The following is an 18,789-nucleotide window of genomic DNA, read 5'->3' on the forward strand; positions in this document are numbered from 1 at the left end:
CCTCTGCCAATGGTGTCTGTATAGTTTTTCCCGTTGAGTGGGACAGAGTTGTTTCAGGGCCCTCACAAAACCGGCATGACAACATTTTCCTACTTATTAGTTACGCAACCTTTACTGTATTTCCAACGTGCTGTAAGTGCTAGGATCAAAGTGGTAAGCCACATAGACATGTGCACTGAAACGTGACTACCCTCTTTCAACTCCATGAATCATTTACGGAGACAGGGGAGCAATTGTTCTCCAGTGCTTGATTTGGGAATGGGGACTGGGCTTGAAAAACCAAGCTACTCTGTGACATAATGCCAGATTTTAAAGGGTCAGAAACTATGGTTCCTCCTGAGTTATCAATGGTGCTACCAAATTTCCCAATCCCAAGAGATGCCCACAAGAGGAATTTAGCTAGAGAAAGGCTTCTCTGCCTCTCCATTACATCTCAGAAAGAATCAGGCAGCAGAAGTGGACCTTTTGGCTGCTCTCCTGAGAGCCCAGATAAGGGAGGATTACCAGTCACTCGCAGAAGACATCAGAACTGGTCAGGAAGTTGCAGGTCCTCCCACAGAAAGAGCATGTTAGATAAGGGGAAGAGCTAAAGCCTGCTAAAGAGATGGGAATTTGCGTGAGGAGCGAGGCCCAGAGGATAAATTGTGAGGAGCAAGACAGAAGTGATTTGGGAGAAGCTCCACAGTAGGATATGCTCTTCAGTTACATCCCACGCGATTTGGATACATCTCTGAATGAAACCCTTATTGGTTCCCCCTTGTGCCATGCAAACCTAGAATGAGCATAAATGTACAGCCTGCAATCACAGAGAAGCTTGTCAAGAGCTAGAGTGGGACCAGGGCCGGTGCTTCCATTTAGGTGGCCTAGGCAATCGCCTAGAGCTCCAGGATTATTGGGGGGAGGCGGCATTTTGCCGGCGGGGGTTGGCAGATGGCTCCGGTGGACCTGCCACAGTTGTTCCTGCAGAGGGTGCCCTGGTCCCACAGCTCCAGTGGAGCTGCCGCAGGCATTCCTGTGGACGGTCCATTGCTCCTGTGGCTCCGGTGGACCTCCTGCAGGTGCAGCTGCGGCAGCTCCACTGGAGCTGCAGACCAGCATGCGGGGCAGCGAAATGGCTGTACGCCTAGGGCCCTAACAACACTAGCGCTGGTCCCGAGTGGGACATATTGCTATAAACTGCGCTGAAACTCATGAGGGAAACGACTGCAGCCACAGACAGTGGCCAGCTCCTCAGCTATTGTAAACTGGCACATCTTCATTGGCTGCAGTGGAACTATGGCAGCTTAGCACCAGCGCCCTCACTTTTAGAGCTGAATGTTAAAAGCCCTGGGTAATTTTACCACCATTAATGCCACTTTGGAGTTCTGTTATTAAAGGTAACAATACAGGTAATTAAACCACATGTTTCAAAGCATACAATGGTCCTCTCTAGGGGTCATCCCTCCTGCACAGACATACACCATATCCAATGTTGCACACAAGGCTGGATAGAGTTAGGGAGGGGGTTATGCATTCCTCTGAAATGTCAGATGTTGGCGACAGGACACAGGCATGGCTGGATCAAGGACTGAATTTGGGATAACAGGGCTGTTCCTTTGTACCTAAAAATATTAATCATTCTACTTAGCACTCGTATAGTCTCTTTCATCCGAGGCACTTCCAGACATAGCAGCCTCAAGTCACCGCAGAGAAAAGTCCAATATTGCAGCCTACTGGCACTGACAATAATACAGAAAAATATGTGGACAGCTGAATGTACAGAGGCAGCAGAGCTCTAAGAGCAACAGGTGCAAGGCCATCTCCTGTATACATACACTAGAACAGTGGTTCCCAAACTTGTTCTGCCGATTGTGCAGGGAAAGTCCCTGGTGGGCCAGGCCGGTTTGTTTACCTGCCCTGTCTGCTAGTCCGGCTGATCGCGGCTCCCAGTGGTGATGGATCACTGGTCCAGGCCAATGGGAGCTGTGGGAAGTGGTGGCTAGTATGTCCCTCAGCCCACACCACTTCCTGCAACTCCCATTGGCCTGGAGCCTGTTATCTGCCTAATGTGCTACACATAGGGATGATAGGGGTGCAGCAGCATCTCCTGGCTTGAAGCGATTTCCCTTATATACAAGGCTTACTGTTTGGTTCAATGGGTCTCAGCACCCCTCCACTATAAAAATTGTTCCAGCACTCCTGTTCTACATGCTGTACATAGGCACTAAAAGCCAATCCATATCCTGAGAAGCTTAAAATCTAAAGCAGCAAGACAAATAAGTGGTGGAAGAAAGAAATTAGCGCCACATCACACATGGCAAACTGGGGCACAGAATGATTAAGTGAGTTGCCCAAAGTAAGTAAGTTGGTCACAACCAAAATCTGTGGCAGTGCTGAGAAATAAACCCACCTCTTCTTGGTCCCAAGCCAATGCCTCAACTTTTTTTCTTTCAAATATTTTATGAAGGGAAGCTTCCTCTTTGGTTGTATTATAAAGAAACCTCAGTTCAGCACTGTGTCTACAGCACAAGTGAAGATTTCTTCTATTAGTCAGCGCTTCATTACATTATGGCCATAAATATCACTTGGAATGTCTATGACGGGAGCTGCAATAAAGAACTCATATACAGATATCCTCATATACAGAGTAAGATATGGCTGTCAAACAAAGAAACACTTGTTACAGAGCCTATGAATGCTAGGTCTTTTTGGAACAGTGTCTGTTTAAATTTGAGCCAAACGAGCGCTCAAGGCATTGACAAAAGAGTCTGTGTTTTCTTATCCTTTATCTGCTTTCAGTAGCTTGGCTTATCAAGTGGGACTCAAGGGTATGAAAGGCTAAATTCAAAATGAATCTTTATACCAAGGACAACCTTAGCTAATACTGTTCTACAGGTTGTGAATGGTTGTCCTTGGTTTAAAGATGGACCATTAAAAATAGGGAACAATATGTTAAATACAACTTTAAAGAAGTATGATTTGTCCACCCCATCTCATTTTCTGCTCCTTCATAAGCTTTCCTGATGTTCAGCACTCACAGAACATGACATGAGCTGTCAAATGGTAACAGCACTATTGAACCAGGCCAAAATTGAATCAGCTCTCTTAGAGCAGAAAGGCTCTGCAGCCTATCGCCAATATTTTGAGGCAGTCAGTCTCCACCAAATCAAAGATTTTCCTAATGTCCTCATATGCTTGTCTTCAGTAGTAAAAAAGGAAAAAATCAGTTAATGTATCATTGAATGACTGACATGACTGAGCAGTATCAAATACATACTTTATGGAAAGCAAGAAGTGGTGAACTGTTTTATGCAGTACATACCCTGAAAGCTACAAAGAACTAATGCAGTGCAGAATAAAGCAGGCATCTCTGCTTTAGCTTGGGTTTGAAGTATGTTACTAGGTGTAACTCTAATATGCGAAAAGATGCCTCTGGTCTAAAGACTCACCTTACCTAAAAATTTCTCTTCAAGTTAGACAGAAGCACAGCATGACATAAAATCATGTCTAAATGAATTTAGTATTTATTTGTAACTTTTAAATTGGTACTATTTACAATAAGTCTTGGAGTACAGATCACATTCAGTAATTAAGCTCTGGCAGTACCGAAGTTAGATTACTAACATATTTGCAACTTACATTTTTAAGTCATAAAAAAGGAAAGAAAAATGACTGTAAAATAAATGTTTATCTTTAGTTACAAGTAGCACAGGACAAGTTTGCAGAGTGCTGTAAAATCCAGTCAAGGAATACTCCCCAGAAAGCATCCTGCTATGTGTGCCTGGAGTGGTGAGATGAAGAATGTTTCAGAAACACAAGCAATGGAATTCCATGTTAAGTATGGAAAGTTTAGCAGTTCAGTTATTCACAATAACCTTTCTTACACAATGCTAATTAATGGTCCCATTCTTCTTCTCTTTCATTGACACCCTCTTCTTCCTCTGGGAATGCTGAGTCGTTCTGGCTTTTCAGATGTTTAACTCCTGCAAATACAAAGATTGTATTTAAAGACACATTTATTGAAATCAGACTGACTGTTTAAATCAAAAATCCCACAAAACAATGGAAAGGTTTTTTTTTTAAGTGACCTCATTAGTGCTGTCTTTCATAACCTTTCCATTCATACAAGCATTACATATTAGACTTTTTGTGATAGAACAGTATTTTCTTCTATTCCAGGATTCCTGACAGCATTCCTGGATTGGACTAGCAATATCACACTCCCTCAAGTTAAGTACCTGAAAAGCTAAAATAATGGCAGATGGCCATCAGAACTTAGAACGTCTGTCTAATTGTGAGCTCTGAAACGCATCTCTTGGAGAAGAGATGCATTGCAGACACAGGGCCCAAATCTTTGTACACTTGGTCTCAGCCGCTCCTGATCCCTCTCCTAAATGAATTCACCTTTTGTGTAAATTAATTAGAAGATTGTACAGGTTACTCATCCCTTGCAACATCCAGAAAACTGGAAAGTAACTACTCTGGGAACTGCATTTTGCCATTGCTACAAATGTGTCACTTCCAGGCAAGCCAACAGGAGTTTTGCAAAGGACTTTTGGATGCTATGTTCATCCTAGCGCATGTTCATTTGGTGTAAGGAGCTCCTGGCCCTCAGAGACTGAGTATGGGCTTTGGAGGCTATGATGGCGGAACTGGAGGAGCTAAGGGAGGCAGAGAGGTTTGTTGATGAGACTTTCTGGGACACTGTAGAATTGTCCCACCTCCGGTCAGACAACCCCTGTGCTGTTGAGGAGGATGAAAGGCCCAGGGAAGCAGAGCTGTTAACAGGAGCAGAGGGAAACCTTTCCATATTTGGGACCCTCCTTCCAGATGGTGTTAGGGTATCCTCTCGCACTGAGATTACCTCTCTGGGGGAGGGAACTCCAGTCACTAGGAAAAGGCAGGTGTTAGTAATGGGAGATTTGATCATTATAACCATAGATAGCTGGGTTTGTGATGACCAGGAGAACCATATGGTGATTTGCCTGCCTGGTGCGAAGGTTGAGGATTTCTCAAGGCATCTGGATAGACAAGTGTCGTGCTGGGGAGGAGCCAGTGGTTGTGGTACATGTAGGTACCAATGACATAGGGAAAGGTAGGAGAGACATCCTGGAGGCCAAAGTTAGGCTGTTAGGGAAGAGACTGAAATCCAGGACCTCTCTGGTGGCATTCTCAGAAATGCTCCCAGTTCCACTCTCAGGGCCATTGTTTTAGTCAAAGGGGGAAAATGTGACCTCAAATTTCATGCCTATTATTCATGTCTGAAATTACTCCTGGTCCAAAACAAACATAAAAGACCTCTATGACCAGGTCTCAGCACCACCTCCACAGCCCACAATGTGTAGTCACTAAATGTCTGGGACTGTATTTAGTTTCTGACTAACTCACTTGCCAGGCAGACATGTAACCAATAATCAAAGCTGACATGACTGGCAGGGATACAAAAAATAAAATGTTTGCTTAAACAAAATTTTCTTCAGCAGTTGTTCCAAGAGCTCAAATGTGTTTTTCCGTACAAGTCATGCATACTTTCATTTGCCACCTCAGCATCCCAAAATAACCATGTCTGATTTGTAGCCATTCCATTATTATAAGCCTTAGGCCTTGTCTACACTTGCAGCAGCATGTAGGAGATGTATAGCTATACACTGGACTGCGTAGCTTCAGGTGGCAGTGAAAGGAGCTGATGGGGCAAGGCAGCAAGGTGTTACACTGCTAAAAATAGCACTGCAGATGTGGGAGGCACTGCTTGGGCATGTAGGGTACATTCCCTAAGGTTCTGGTGTGTCTGTACACTACTTGGCTAAGCACTGCCTCGGTCTATGCTGCTATTTATACCCATGCAGGGTCTGTACTCTACACACCATCATAAGTATAGATATAGCCTTAGAGGCCAAGATTTTCTGAAGTGCCCTCTGAAGAGCTCACAAGATTTTCCTCAATTTTTTGGCACCCAAGCTTGAGACACCTAAAAGGGGCCACTTTTCAGAAAGTGTTAAGGACCTGCCCTCTGAAAATCAATGGTTCAAACTGGACACCCAAAAATGGAAATGTCCCCCTCCCACAAAAAACAGAACAAAACCAAAAAAAAGCCCCAAATGCCTAGTCACTTCTGAAAATCTTGGCTATTGTCATATAAAAACTTGATGGAACATAATGAACGTTATCAAAGGGATGTATTAAGCCTATAACAGGCTCAGATCAATATTTGTGTCACAATGGAAAAGCTTCATACTGAGACCCTTTGATAATAGGAGGTGCAGAAAGGCTAGCTCAAGTGCTTTACCCTTAATCTGTTACTGCTTCTGTTCCAAGATGGGACTTGATTTCCCGTTCATAGCATGTGGCAATCCAGAGTGTGTCCCGTCACATGTGCCAGAGATACCAAAGTGAAAGAGAGCAGCTCACAGAAATCTAGTAGTATTGTCAGTGCCATAGAGCTGGTTGAAAAGTTTCTGAAGGAATGTTTTTTCCCCAATGGAAAATTCTGATTTGTCAGAAGCAAAATGTTCTGCAGTAACATGTCAGTTTCAATGAAAGTTTTGTTTAAAAGGAAAACTTTTTTTTTTAAATGTTTTCATAAGGTCATATTGGAACATTTAGATTTTCTTTTTCAAAATGACTTTTCATTTCAATCTTATTTTATATTGCATACTAGAATATATATATATATTTAAAAAAATCAAAATCAGAATGAAATGGTTCGCTATTATCAAAACAAACGTTTCAACTGACCCCAAATTATTTTTTCCCCAGAAGTTCATTTGGCAGGAAACTTAATTTTTTACTTTTGTTCTGTTTCATAACAGAAAATGTTTGGACATTGTGGTATTCCCTGAGAAATGAAACATCCAGTTCCTGCCCAGCTCTAGCCATCAACAACGGCAGACAATGTCATGGTAATTCTCTTAGCATGTGGTACTGTATGAAACCAGCCAGTTCTAGTCTATTACTACACTAGAATTGTTGTTTTTCTGAAGCGTAAGGGTTAAATTGTATGGATTGCATGAAGAGCAGGCAGTTACAGTCCATGGCACTTATTCGGTTTCAATAACCTAATGTGTTCTATGAGAAACACAGGTTAGGCAATTTGGCATCTTAAAAAACATGAGGACAGATACTTGTCACACTTACACTGATAGAAATCTGGAATAACTTTATTAATTTCAGTGGACTATGCCAGGCATACCTGAGCTCAGAATCTAGCCCATGGTTCTGAACCTGAGGCTACCTCTTCACTACCTGCCGTATCGGTGGGTAGCAATCAATTGCTCGGTGATCGATATATTGCGTCTCATCTAGACGCGATATATCGATCCTCGAAAGCGCTTATATCGATTCCGGAACACCACCAACCCGAACGGAGTTGCAGAGTCGACAGGAGGAGCTGCAAACATCGATCCCGAGCTGTGAGGACAGTGAGAAATTCGATCTTAGATACTTCAACTTCAGCTACATTATTCACGTAGCTGAAGTTGCGTATCTGAGATCAATTTTCCCCCGTAGTGTAGACTAGCGCTGATAGTCATGTACACTCAATCCTGTATAGGTAAACATTCAGATTTCACAGGCACCCTTAATTCTGGCATTTCCTAATTTTTTTAGTGATTGACTTTGCAATCTAAATGTTTTTAATGTAATTTTTGAGGGTAATTTCCTAGTTTTTTTAAAAAAGCCAGAAAAAAATAAATATTATGTGGCATCAAATTAACCACCTACGTTCATCAGCAGCATTGGAACTATTAGATCTACCACATCGAATTCTGTCACCTGAGCTCAGATAGTTACCAATAGCAATAATATGTTCTTGTCCTCTGTGTGGACCATCACTGGAGATAGATGGGACACATGATTTGGCAGTGAGTTACACAGATATTTGCTGACAACTGAGGAAGGGTGAGACTCAGAAGTCTTGAGTTCAGTTGCAGGCTCTGGCATGGAGTGTTCTCTAATGTCCTCTGCCTGTTCCTTCCAAGTTTGATCCCTTCTTTCTGCTTCATCCATTCCAACCTGTCCCTGTCCTGCCTCTTCCCCACCCCTGACTCCTAGCCCTAGTCCCATTCTCCTTATCTACCCAGTCCCAATCTCCGCTCTTTAGGCTTCTCATCCCAGTCTCCTTGCGCAGCTGGTCCTAGTTTCCTTCTCCAAGCTCCCCATCTGAGTTCCACTCTCTCCTCAGTCCCAGTCTCCATGCCTGGGCATTCCAGTCTCCCTGCCCAACCAGGCCCAGCCTCCCTTCCTGGTTCCCACTTCTCCCCACCAACTCCCCATCACAGTTTCTCTCTTGCCCCACACCAGTCCCAGTCTCACCAGACCCTCCTCTTGTAATACATAGGAACTGTGAGGTGATAGCACATGCTCAGTGGAATCTCTGAAGATATTAACTATTAAACTGTAAAATGTCTCTACTGAGCGCGTGCAAAAAGATTTTTTCAAAGAGATTATAAATTGGCCAAGTGTGGGCTTTATTTCACAGGAAAAGCAAAAGGCATACCCCTGACACAAAGGCCACCCCCTTGCCAAATTTCAAGCCCTTGCACTAACACATGGATTCAAACAGCCTCCCAAAAAGAAGAATTTTCCAGCCTTGCAAAACAATGCATTTACTCCCAGCATCATTCTGAGAAACAGCTGAACCTTTTTAGTTGAATTTTTTCCAAAATGATCGGCTTGAGGCAGACACCTGACATGAAAAAAAAAAAAGTTAAAGTTTGGCAAAGTTGTAAACAACTTAAAACAGGGTCTTGTAAGGAGTGTCAGGCAACCTCAATAGGCAGTGCTACCAGCCCTGTCTCTAATATTGTCAATCAGTTCTCCATGCTGTGTTGTCATCTTTCCTGTTACTGTCAAGAATTACAGCACCCAAATCACTGGCAAACAGTTATTCAGATTTAAATCAAGCAGGCAAATTATGGGCCAACTCCTTCAACGCAGTTCTGCTTTATCTAGCATGTTTTAAGCCACTTGCATCAGACTGCGTAACTGTGAAAAGTGAAAAAAAAACCAATATTTTGGGTGCCCACATACAACAAGGACAATTGCTTTAGATAATGCCTTTAAAGAAGAGAAATACTTGTGTTCTAATTCCCCACAAATGTAGATTTATGAGCATTCAACTCAAACCAATGTGATGGCTCTGCAAATTCATCTCTTGTTGTTTTTCTCACTGGAGATGCTATATATTGCACATTTGCTGTACCTGTTTAATGAACACAAAATAAAAAGATCAAACAGAAATTGCTAGGAGGCAGAATAGTTAGTACTGCAGGTTGGGGGTTTTTTAGGACATGAAACAAGAGCTACGCCTAAAGGGGAGGACACAGGACATAAGACCAGTATGATGTAGTTCCGTGGAATGAAATTTTGGTAAGAGTGAAGTTTATTTTTTAGGATGCAATTACAAAGTGGGAGTTACACTATTGAGCGAGCATTGCACACTGAACTTTGTGTCTCATGTAAACTTGTGTTTTTCATAAGGAAACAGATCTCCCCGACCTACAGCCCACCATCACCTTTGTCACAAGACTCATTATATTACACAATAAGCTCCAAACTATTGCACTGCAGTTTTCCAAAATGAAGGCAGGCCCATATGATCAGTGGTCTTACGGAATGTGTCACCTAGCTACACAGTAAAACAAATTAGAGTGCAACCATGTGCAGATGGCGAAACATGTGATAACATCTAACCATGGTTAATAAACAGCTGCTTCCCTCTCCCATGCCCCAAGTTATACTCTATGCACTTGGTGCCAAGTTTTCTTGCTGCAATACAGAAACAACCAGTGTCCAGCAGCTAACTGGCCCACTGCTTACTCACAACAATTCTGACACTGGCAAAAGTAGGCAAAAGTCCTATTGACATTGTCAGCATTAACTTACATGAGCGATCCAGATATTGTTGGGAAAAGTTTGGAACTGTTGCACCCCCATAAATGTTTACAAATGTTTAAAGAAACAAATTCACTTAACTGGGACTTTTTGCTTTCATGTTGTTGTGTATTCTCAGACGTGAATGCTTTTGTTGTTGTTGTTCAGCCTTGATGGAGGTTACATGACTTCCTTACTGTCCTAGGATGCTTCTAAAGCACCACATGGTGGAGCCGCTTAATCCACCAGGACAAAATTCTAGCTTTTCCACCTAATCTGCAATGAACAACCGTGACTGCAAAAATGCAGAAAGTCACAAAGCTGTGCCTACACTAGACCTCTAAGATTTCCCAGCATTCTCCATAGCAGCAGCAATGGTACAAAATATTATGACAAGGCCAAAGAGATACTATAACAGACAGTCATTCAGAGGCTGTGGGAAGAGGCCTTTAAAGCCTCATCAAACTCACTTTCTAGGGCTTTTTAGATTATGTGGTTTGAACTACCTGACTCAGCAATAAGCCAGAGATAAGCAGATAATAAAATAATATCCTACATCGCCAGAGATAATGGACTTTAAGTTTTCTGAACTAGTTGGGCCAGTCTCTGAGTTGTGCCCATAGCTGTACCCAGTACCCTTTTATTTAGAAGTATCTAAATTGTTTACTAAACAATCATCTATCCGGTGATACTAGGGTAAAAGTTTTGTAACCTTGGTCACCATCATAGTCTTCACAACTGATTCCACAGCCGTGTTAATTAAGTAGGAAACAAAACTGGAAAGACAAAATTAAATTCTTTTTATCCTCTCTCATTCTGATCCTAATGCATGTTACATTAGCAATGTACTCCGCACCCTCTGCCCTTTTTTAATAGTAAGAAAGAGGTACCAGAGCAGCTGCTGTTCAGAGGTTATCTATATCCATCAAAACAAGAGTTTACCAAGGTCAAACCACAAATATAGACTCTAAAATATCACTCAGAAAAAAAATACAATATTAATGTAATGGGCAAAATTCTAGGCAGCAGATGTTGCTCTGTACATGTGAGAGTGCTAAGATCAACATATACAGTTTTAGATTTCATAATAATAATTGTAACGGGATATGTCTGAGTGCTGATCCATAAATGAGTCTCCCTTGCCCTCAAATATCTGTTTTTTCAGACTGTAAGTAATCCTGTGAGTTCATCTTTACACTCATGCTCTCGATCAGTTCTGCTTATATTCTGCCCTAAGGTTATTTTGCTTTCACAATATGCTCTGCCCTGAGCCACTTCTCAGTTTGCTTCACCCCTCTCACTCTTTGCTCTGTTGACACTCTGCCCTGAGGTTGCTCGCTCAGAGGATGTTCTGTTCTGCTTCTACTCTGGCTGCCCTAAGGTCACTCTGTTCACACTCTTCTTGCACCATTACATTTGCTCTGTTCATTTGCTGCTCCACAGTCCCTGTGCTCAGGTTTTAAATTCTACTCTGAAACGTCATTTCTTGTAGGTGGTTTTGCTCTTCTACCATCAGTTCTACAGCACTATCACTCATAATGCCATTCTGATTTCCCTTGCCCCTTATTTATCTCCTGCTTCCCCAACCCAACCATCAGTTGGTGCCTTTAGGCTGCTGTGCTTTAAAATTACTTTGCTCAAAGTCATTCTCTAGCCCACGCCAAAAGAAAGACTGCACAAGTGCTGCTTTTTATTTTACCTTAGCCTTCCCTTTTTCTTGTCTTGCTTTCTTAACCCCATCAGGCCAAGAAGTGTTTTAATCAAAGGATCAGATTTCACTGCAGATAATTTAATCCAATTAATGCTGATGAAAAAAGCCTGAATGCCAAACCATTTGCAGCAGGCGTGCACTAATACACTTTGAACTGGTAATGCATTTTAGATGAAATCACTGCCTCAAAGCATATTTGAAGCAGTGAAGCAACTTTATGACATTTCCATGGTCACATCATAAAATCTGCGATGGTTAACCAATAGCTTGACTTTTGCTTTTATCCACCTGATCAAAGCACTAGATTAGAAGGTTAATCAGTAGCACGAGATGTGAAATTACCAAATGTTACTGTAGTTACATCTGTTCTTAAAATTGGAGATAAGATCTGGGACTGATTTAATAGTGTGAGCCTGAATTAACATTGTGTACCCTGCCGCCTCCCCGTTCCCCACTCACAAAGCCCAAGACATGTTTGGATTACACTGTGACACATTAGAAATATAATGGCTATTTGCAAAACTCAGATTTAGATCTGTTTTGAACACCCTAGTGTATAGAGCAGTGTTTGGATACGAAGTTTTGGGTCTAGGCCCATCTCTATGAGAAACACGCAGGCCAAGATTTTCAGAAACGACTACTGATTTGAATCCCCAACATGAGACATTTTGAAGTGGCCAAATTTTCAGAGGGCAGATGCTCAGTCCTGTGAAAAATCAGGTTTCTTTAAATTGTTTCTAGTTGGACATTCAAAAATGGAGGTACCCCCCAAATCACTTTTGAATATGTTAGTTCATTTATTTTTGACAAAAAACAATAGTTATTTGAGGCAAATGGAGCACACATGTCACAACTCATTAATGCCTTTGAAGGATGTGGAATTCATTTTCTTATTTTACTTTGCTTAAAAAAATGGTCCCATGTCTCCACAGCTGAGGTTTGCTCTGACCCCTAAAATCAAAAAGCTTACAATTAAAGCAGGCACTTCCGTACAGCACAGTGAACAATACGGGAAGAAAACTGAGGCACACACAGGTTAAATGACTTGGTCCAATGTCACATAGGACTAGGTGGAGCCTCAGCTCTGAGCATGAGGTGGTGTGTAGCTGTGCCATGTCAAGGGGGACACTGAAAGAGAGTCACAACTCCTTCTTTGCTTCTGCTCTTGAAAGTAACTTTTCTCCACATGGAAACAATGTGCTGCTTGCAATGAGGCTACTCCCCTGGCGTGTCCTGCCACTTTTCTCCCCAACCTTCTGTGCCCAGGGTTGCAATCCAAGACAGTTCTGCATGGACACCCAAAGGCTGTTGGAATTACATCTCTTTGTCCCACTATATGATTTCACAGGACACAACTGATGCCAGTAGAACAATAGAATTTCTAGTGTTCCAACAGGAATTAGATTTCTAGTATCTGAATAGAAGACACTTCTGTTTTATGGAAAATAATTTAGAGATAGAAAAACAAGTGTTCTAGAAATATCATCTTGATCTTTTTTATTTTCAGTGTTTTAGTACATCTTCAGAGGGCTAGTTACCAATATGGTCAAAGAATATACACACACACACACAAATCAAGTCCCTTATTAGCAATAAACTCAGTTGTATAGATCATTATATTGGCTGGAGCATGCTCATTCACCTGGTACCACTTTGTGTCTCAGAAGTGGAGGGTTTTGTATGTGTGTGTGCATGTGTTTTTTAAAAACAGTTTATAAAAGCAAATTAAAATAGGTACCACATGGCCAAGGAATGAGTCTTGAGATCACAGTGGACACCAAGTGCCTCATAGTGGTGATGTACTTGGTCTCTGGGTTCATTCCACACCTCTGAATACCTGTCTAGAGAAAGAATGGGCCAGGTCCTCCACTGCCATAAATTGGCATCATGCTACTGACTTCAGTGAAACTATGCCAATTTACACCAGCTAAGGATCTGGCCCCTCATACCTTGCCAAAGATTTGTACCCCACACTTCTATCCCACAAGTACCAGGCAGTATCCACAAAAAGGAGAACACAAATGGTTTACACTGGGAGAGGAGGAGAGGGACAGGCGGGAGCACTGCAACACCTGAATGCCAATGTGGTACATCCCTCATTCATCTCAGAAAGGCCCAGCAACAGAAACTCCCACAAAAGTCCCATTACATTCTTTGTCTTCATTTTGTAGTGCCTAGTCCAACTCCCATAAAAGTTAAAAAAAAAAAGTCAGAAGTCATTGGCATTGATGTCAATGAGAAATTGGATAAAGCTTTAGCTATCTAAAAATCTATTGTGCATCTTGAAGCACCCTACCTGGAACAAACGGTGCTTGGTGCTGAAATGGTGTATCTTTCCGCCTTGGTTTCATAAGCTGATCATCTGCCTCAGTTACTCTCTGCTGCTGTATGGTGCCTGAGGAGTGGTGATTACCATTACATTTAATAGAATCTGCCTGTTCACTGCCTGCAGATGTAACAGATTTAAAAACATAGTAATAAAAACAAAAACCTAAGCACTCCTGTTATGAAAGAAATTACTTTTTCCTCGGTTATGTATATATACACAATAAAAGTGACAAACCTTCAGGACTTGACAAAATGTCTCAACCTAAGTATTTCAAAATGGCTGATTTTTGCTGCCTTCCCTGAATCCCCTTATAGGCCTGATTTTCAGAGGGTCAGTGTGCTGCACTTTCTGAAAATTGGGCCCCTTTGTGGTGTTTGAGGTAGAGCACTGAGAAATTAACGGTCCCAAAAGCACTTGCGCCTTTGGGAAATGTTGACATCTCTATACAAAAATCTGTTCTGAACCCTTAATGCACAACCTGCATGGATATTTTAAACAAAATTATATTGGAAAATGAAAAATATCAGAAATAGTTGGGTTTTATTAAAGGCTGTGAAAGTTGACTTAGGGCTTGATCTGCTAAGAGCTCCCCATACCCACAATGCCCTCCTACTTTAATGAGTGAACTGCGCTGGGAGTTCCTGTAGGATCAGACCATTAGTTCCCTTATTTGTATTTTTTAACTGTTTTCTATCCATGAGATGACACCTGAAGCAGCATGTCAGGCTGTTTACATGCTCAGCTTTTAGACCCAAGCATATATTAACCCAGCAGCAAACTCAGTCTCTTAGGTCTCTGGCGTGCCTGGCATCAGATGAGGGGGAACAATGCTGAGGGCTGCTAAACTTGATGCTTTGAAAGCTGTGATCCAGCAAGTTGAGAGGAGCGGGTGCTGCAGAGAGGTGGGGGCCTGCAGGAACTGTACCCAGCATAGGGCAGGAGACACTGAGCCTCTCACTAGGAGCGATATTGCTTTCTTATAATCATCAAGTGCATTTCTGGGCTATGGTCAGGACCAAGTCCCTCACAGCTGCCCTTGTTTTCAGGTTCTTCTAAGTGCACCTCGCAGGCACACATGAATGAGCCATTACTCCGGATTGGCAGGAGGAGTGACTGAAACTCCTAAAAAATGGTGGCTAAGCATAGCAGCGCTGTCACTGGACTGTGCTCAAGCATCTCGGCCCTGGCTACACCTTCTTAGGTACAGAGATTAGTCACATTGCTCAGCCTGCTGCACATTTCTGTACACCAGGCCCAATTGTGCAAGGTGTAAAACACCTTCCTCTGTTGTTGACGTCAGTGAAAGTTGACGGCACTCAGCATTTTACAGGACCAGGCCCACTAAATACAAGCCTCCTTCACAGGCACAAAGCATGTGGCAAGCATGCTCCTTCTCCACATTTTTCAGCAGCTCAGCAGCCTGTAGGCTCCAGCTCTTGCTGCTTAAATATCTTCCATTCTCCCTGCTCCAGTAAGAATTCAGGAAGAGAAAATGTGTGGATTACTGCCTTCAGCTACCTGGTGGTTCAGTTCATTTCCACTACTCGGCTAAAGGTCAGCAAGCATATAGGGCAGATGCTCAGCTGGTGTATATTGGCATAGCTCCATTGAACTCAGCTTCAGTGAAATCAATAGACCTATGACAGTGACACCAGATAAGATGCTGTCCCATAATGTCAATGCTACTGGCCAAACAGTTGGCACTGTTTAGTTTAATTTTTCAGAGAGTCGAACATTTTCAGCATGATGTACATCATTGAATTATTTTTTAAACAAAGATTCATATGTTCTGTATAGAAATGTAAAACATACATGATGTGCAAAGAAGTCCCAGTTTCACATTTCAATAAAATCCCTATAACACATTGGAAATCATTTTAATTCCACACACATACAATTCATAATAGTTCCATATACTTTTCTGCTCTTCCAAATATTTTACATACATACATACTCTGTAGGCTATATTGCACTGTATATGTTGGCCAGGTTCTACATAATGTAGATGCCAAATATGCATTATTGTACTTAATTTTTTTCATATGACAAAGATTTAAGAAGCACATCTCATTATGGTTCATGGAAAACGTTTAGCTAATTTCCCACACACCACAGTGGAAAAATATACCCTAAGCCCTTCAACCTTATTAATCAAAACTCCTCTGACTAAACAGTTTAAGTTTTATCCTAGCTATATTAAGTCCTTAAATAGTTTAAGATGTACTGAAGAAAGAGATCCAGGCAGTTGTAAAACAGTAAATCAGGCAGCAAGAAGGGAAGTGATAGAGTTTCCCAAGTGCCTATTTTGGGCTTTCTTCTTTTCCCTTTGCATAAGTGACTTGCAATCTGTATCAAGGGGTTGTTCTGCAAGGTTTATTCATTTTCACTTAATTGCCTTGTTCAGGCAAACGGCCACTGCAGTCAGAGCTCAGTTGAGGGAAGCATAGTTAATGGGAGATTGACACAGTGCTGAGTGCCAGGTTATAACTGGGTGACTGTATAGGGAGGACGCTAAAGGAAATTCCCCTTGTGCCCTCCCTTCCATCTCTGAGTACAAGGATGACTTGAGTCTACTGCCACTGCTAGCATTTGATGTCTCACAGATTGTGTGCTTATGCCCCTACTCACTTTTTGTGCCAGGCAGAGTTGGCCCCATTCAGGGGAAGCACACATGGGCCCTTCTTCAAGGCAGGCACAGCAGATGTGCTCCCCAGATGCTCCTGAAGGCAGCATATCTGTCTAAAGCATAATGCTTCTAGGAGCTCTCCTAGATGCAGGGCAATATCACATCATCTCCTACCCTCTGCTCTATGGTAGTATCACAATTGAACCCTAAATAAGATATATCCCTCCTGCTAGCTTTGGCCCGCTGAGTCATTGGGAGTTTTGCCTGAGAAAGAACAAAGTAATAATCAAGAACTTCAGGCTTTGGCCCATGATGCAGACCTTAGTTATGCCACCCTTACTCAAGTGAGTCAGTGGTCTGCCTGAACACAACCAGGGTTCTTACACTGTTTAAAATACAGGGCTTGAGCCAGCTCCTATGGAGGTCAATGGGAGTTTTGTCATTTTCTTCACTGGAAAGAGGAAGCCTATACAATACTTGATTTTAAATTTTCAGTTACAATTAGAAATCGATTTCAAACAGCAGCAGTTTACTCACAATAATTGTGTGTAAAATATCAAAGACAATGCTAACAATGGATCTGGCCCCAAACTTAGAGTTAAAAGGCACAACTGTGTGGTTTGTTGACATACAAAACCTGCATTATGGTCATTCTGATTTAAAGTAACTAAGGAAATGCAAATTTAAGGCTCATTTCTTAACAGGTGTTGGAGTGCCTACAGATTACAGCACACGCTATGGATTCCGTGGTATTATCACCAACCAGATTTTACAACCGTGGATAAGGAAAAAGTGCCAGCTTTAAGCATGTTAATGTTTTAGTGCATTGTAACTCAGTGACAAAAAATGTACGGTTAGTATAATATGGGGTGGTTGTTCCCTACCTCTACACAGGCGCGTGGGGAGGAAATGAAGGCATGCAGGCAAAAGAAATTATTCAGTAACACAATCTAAGCTTTCTATAGCGTCCACCACTGTGTCATATACAAATAAAACAAATAAAACAAACTACTGGCAAACATGATGGTTTTATGTGGGTCACAGCTGGAGTAGCATCTCTAGAATATCATCACCATACCCAGCAGAGCACCATAACCATCACAAATGGTCATTCAGCAATCATGCAACAGGAATGAACTCATTTGCTAAATGCCTGTTAAGTGTCACCAAACTGCCCTCTTAGCTCCTGTTAAGTCTTAAATTACAAAAATCAGGCTTAATCCTCCCCACACTAAAATCAATATGCCCCTCGTCACTGCTGCCATAACCAGCACTATAAGTGGCCAATAAAATGCACATTACACGTGTTTGACTGTTATTCATTTTATTCGCTCAAGTTGCACTTTCCATTCCCTTTCCCCTCCCTGCATTTAAATGTTTCTTTAAGCAGCATTAGTGTGATACAATTAGCACAAAGCAGCAGCCTCAACACAAAAATGCTGTTGTAAATCCTCCACAGATCGAATAAAGCATGTACTAGAGATTGAGGTCAGTTTACCTTGTTACTGACTAGTATACATCTCTCACTGACAGCCTCTAAAAGTGTAAACAGTTAAGGCTTTCATAGCTCCAAGCAACTCTTACTAGTATGTAAACATCTCATTTTGCTGATTCCCTAACACCCTCACTAGCCTTCCCACTGCACAAGTCAGCCAGTCTTTAGACGTCAGATAATAAGCAGAAGCCCCTGCAGTCAGCAAAATAGATGTTTCAGCTTATAATAGTCTCCACTTGCCTTCAATTTAGCCTACTGAAAGCAAGATCCATTTCTCAACTGATCTTTCATAGGAAGGTTCTCGGGCTACTATTCCAACAACTTCAACTAGACCTTGCACATAATGATAGTGTCTCATATATGTGCAAAGCTCATCTCTTTACTCTCCACAGGCACTGGCTTGAGGGGTCAGCAGCAGAGGTTGGATGTCTGCATTTGCATGTGAGTTGGAGTTTTCTGGCTGACATTTTGTCATCTCAGTTACCCATAAACACATAATAGCTGGCAGCTAGTGCGCTTAAATTAAATCAGTAGAGACAGCTTTTCAAAGGTGCTGTGCCCACAGGGACGCTGAAAATCATAAGCAGAATTGCACCTATGAGCTGAGATTTCTAAGACCAATTGTTCACTTTGTGACTTGTTAACCTTTAAGAATAAGAAAATCAAGGGACTAAATCCACAGAGGGGACATAGGGCTTGTCCATCCAGCAAGCCAGGGGTGTGACTGTACAGTGACCTAGCCTGCTGCATACTAACTGGCCATCTAGCTTCTGCTACAG

The 18,789-nt window shown here is 42.1% G+C and overlaps 1 protein-coding gene across 4 annotated transcripts in view; it reads right to left on the reverse strand.

The window, feature by feature from the left end:
* Positions 1-3,535: 3,535 nt before the first annotated feature.
* The window catches only part of PPP1R1C (protein phosphatase 1 regulatory inhibitor subunit 1C), an 80,993-nt gene continuing 65,739 nt past the window's right edge, over positions 3,536-18,789 (reverse strand). For 2 of the 4 annotated variants that reach the window (XM_030580381.1, XM_030580383.1), the window contains exon 5: positions 3,536-3,962. In XM_030580381.1, the coding sequence (XP_030436241.1) occupies positions 3,874-3,962 (89 nt within the window). In that variant the 3' untranslated portion in view covers positions 3,536-3,873. Of the gene's footprint in view, positions 3,963-13,856; positions 14,007-18,789 lie in introns of those variants that run through there. The other 2 variants (XM_030580380.1, XM_030580382.1) reach the window with 2 other exon arrangements.

Source organism: Gopherus evgoodei, chromosome 11, assembly GCF_007399415.2.
Source record: "Gopherus evgoodei ecotype Sinaloan lineage chromosome 11, rGopEvg1_v1.p, whole genome shotgun sequence".
Lineage (NCBI taxonomy): Eukaryota > Metazoa > Chordata > Testudines > Testudinidae > Gopherus > Gopherus evgoodei.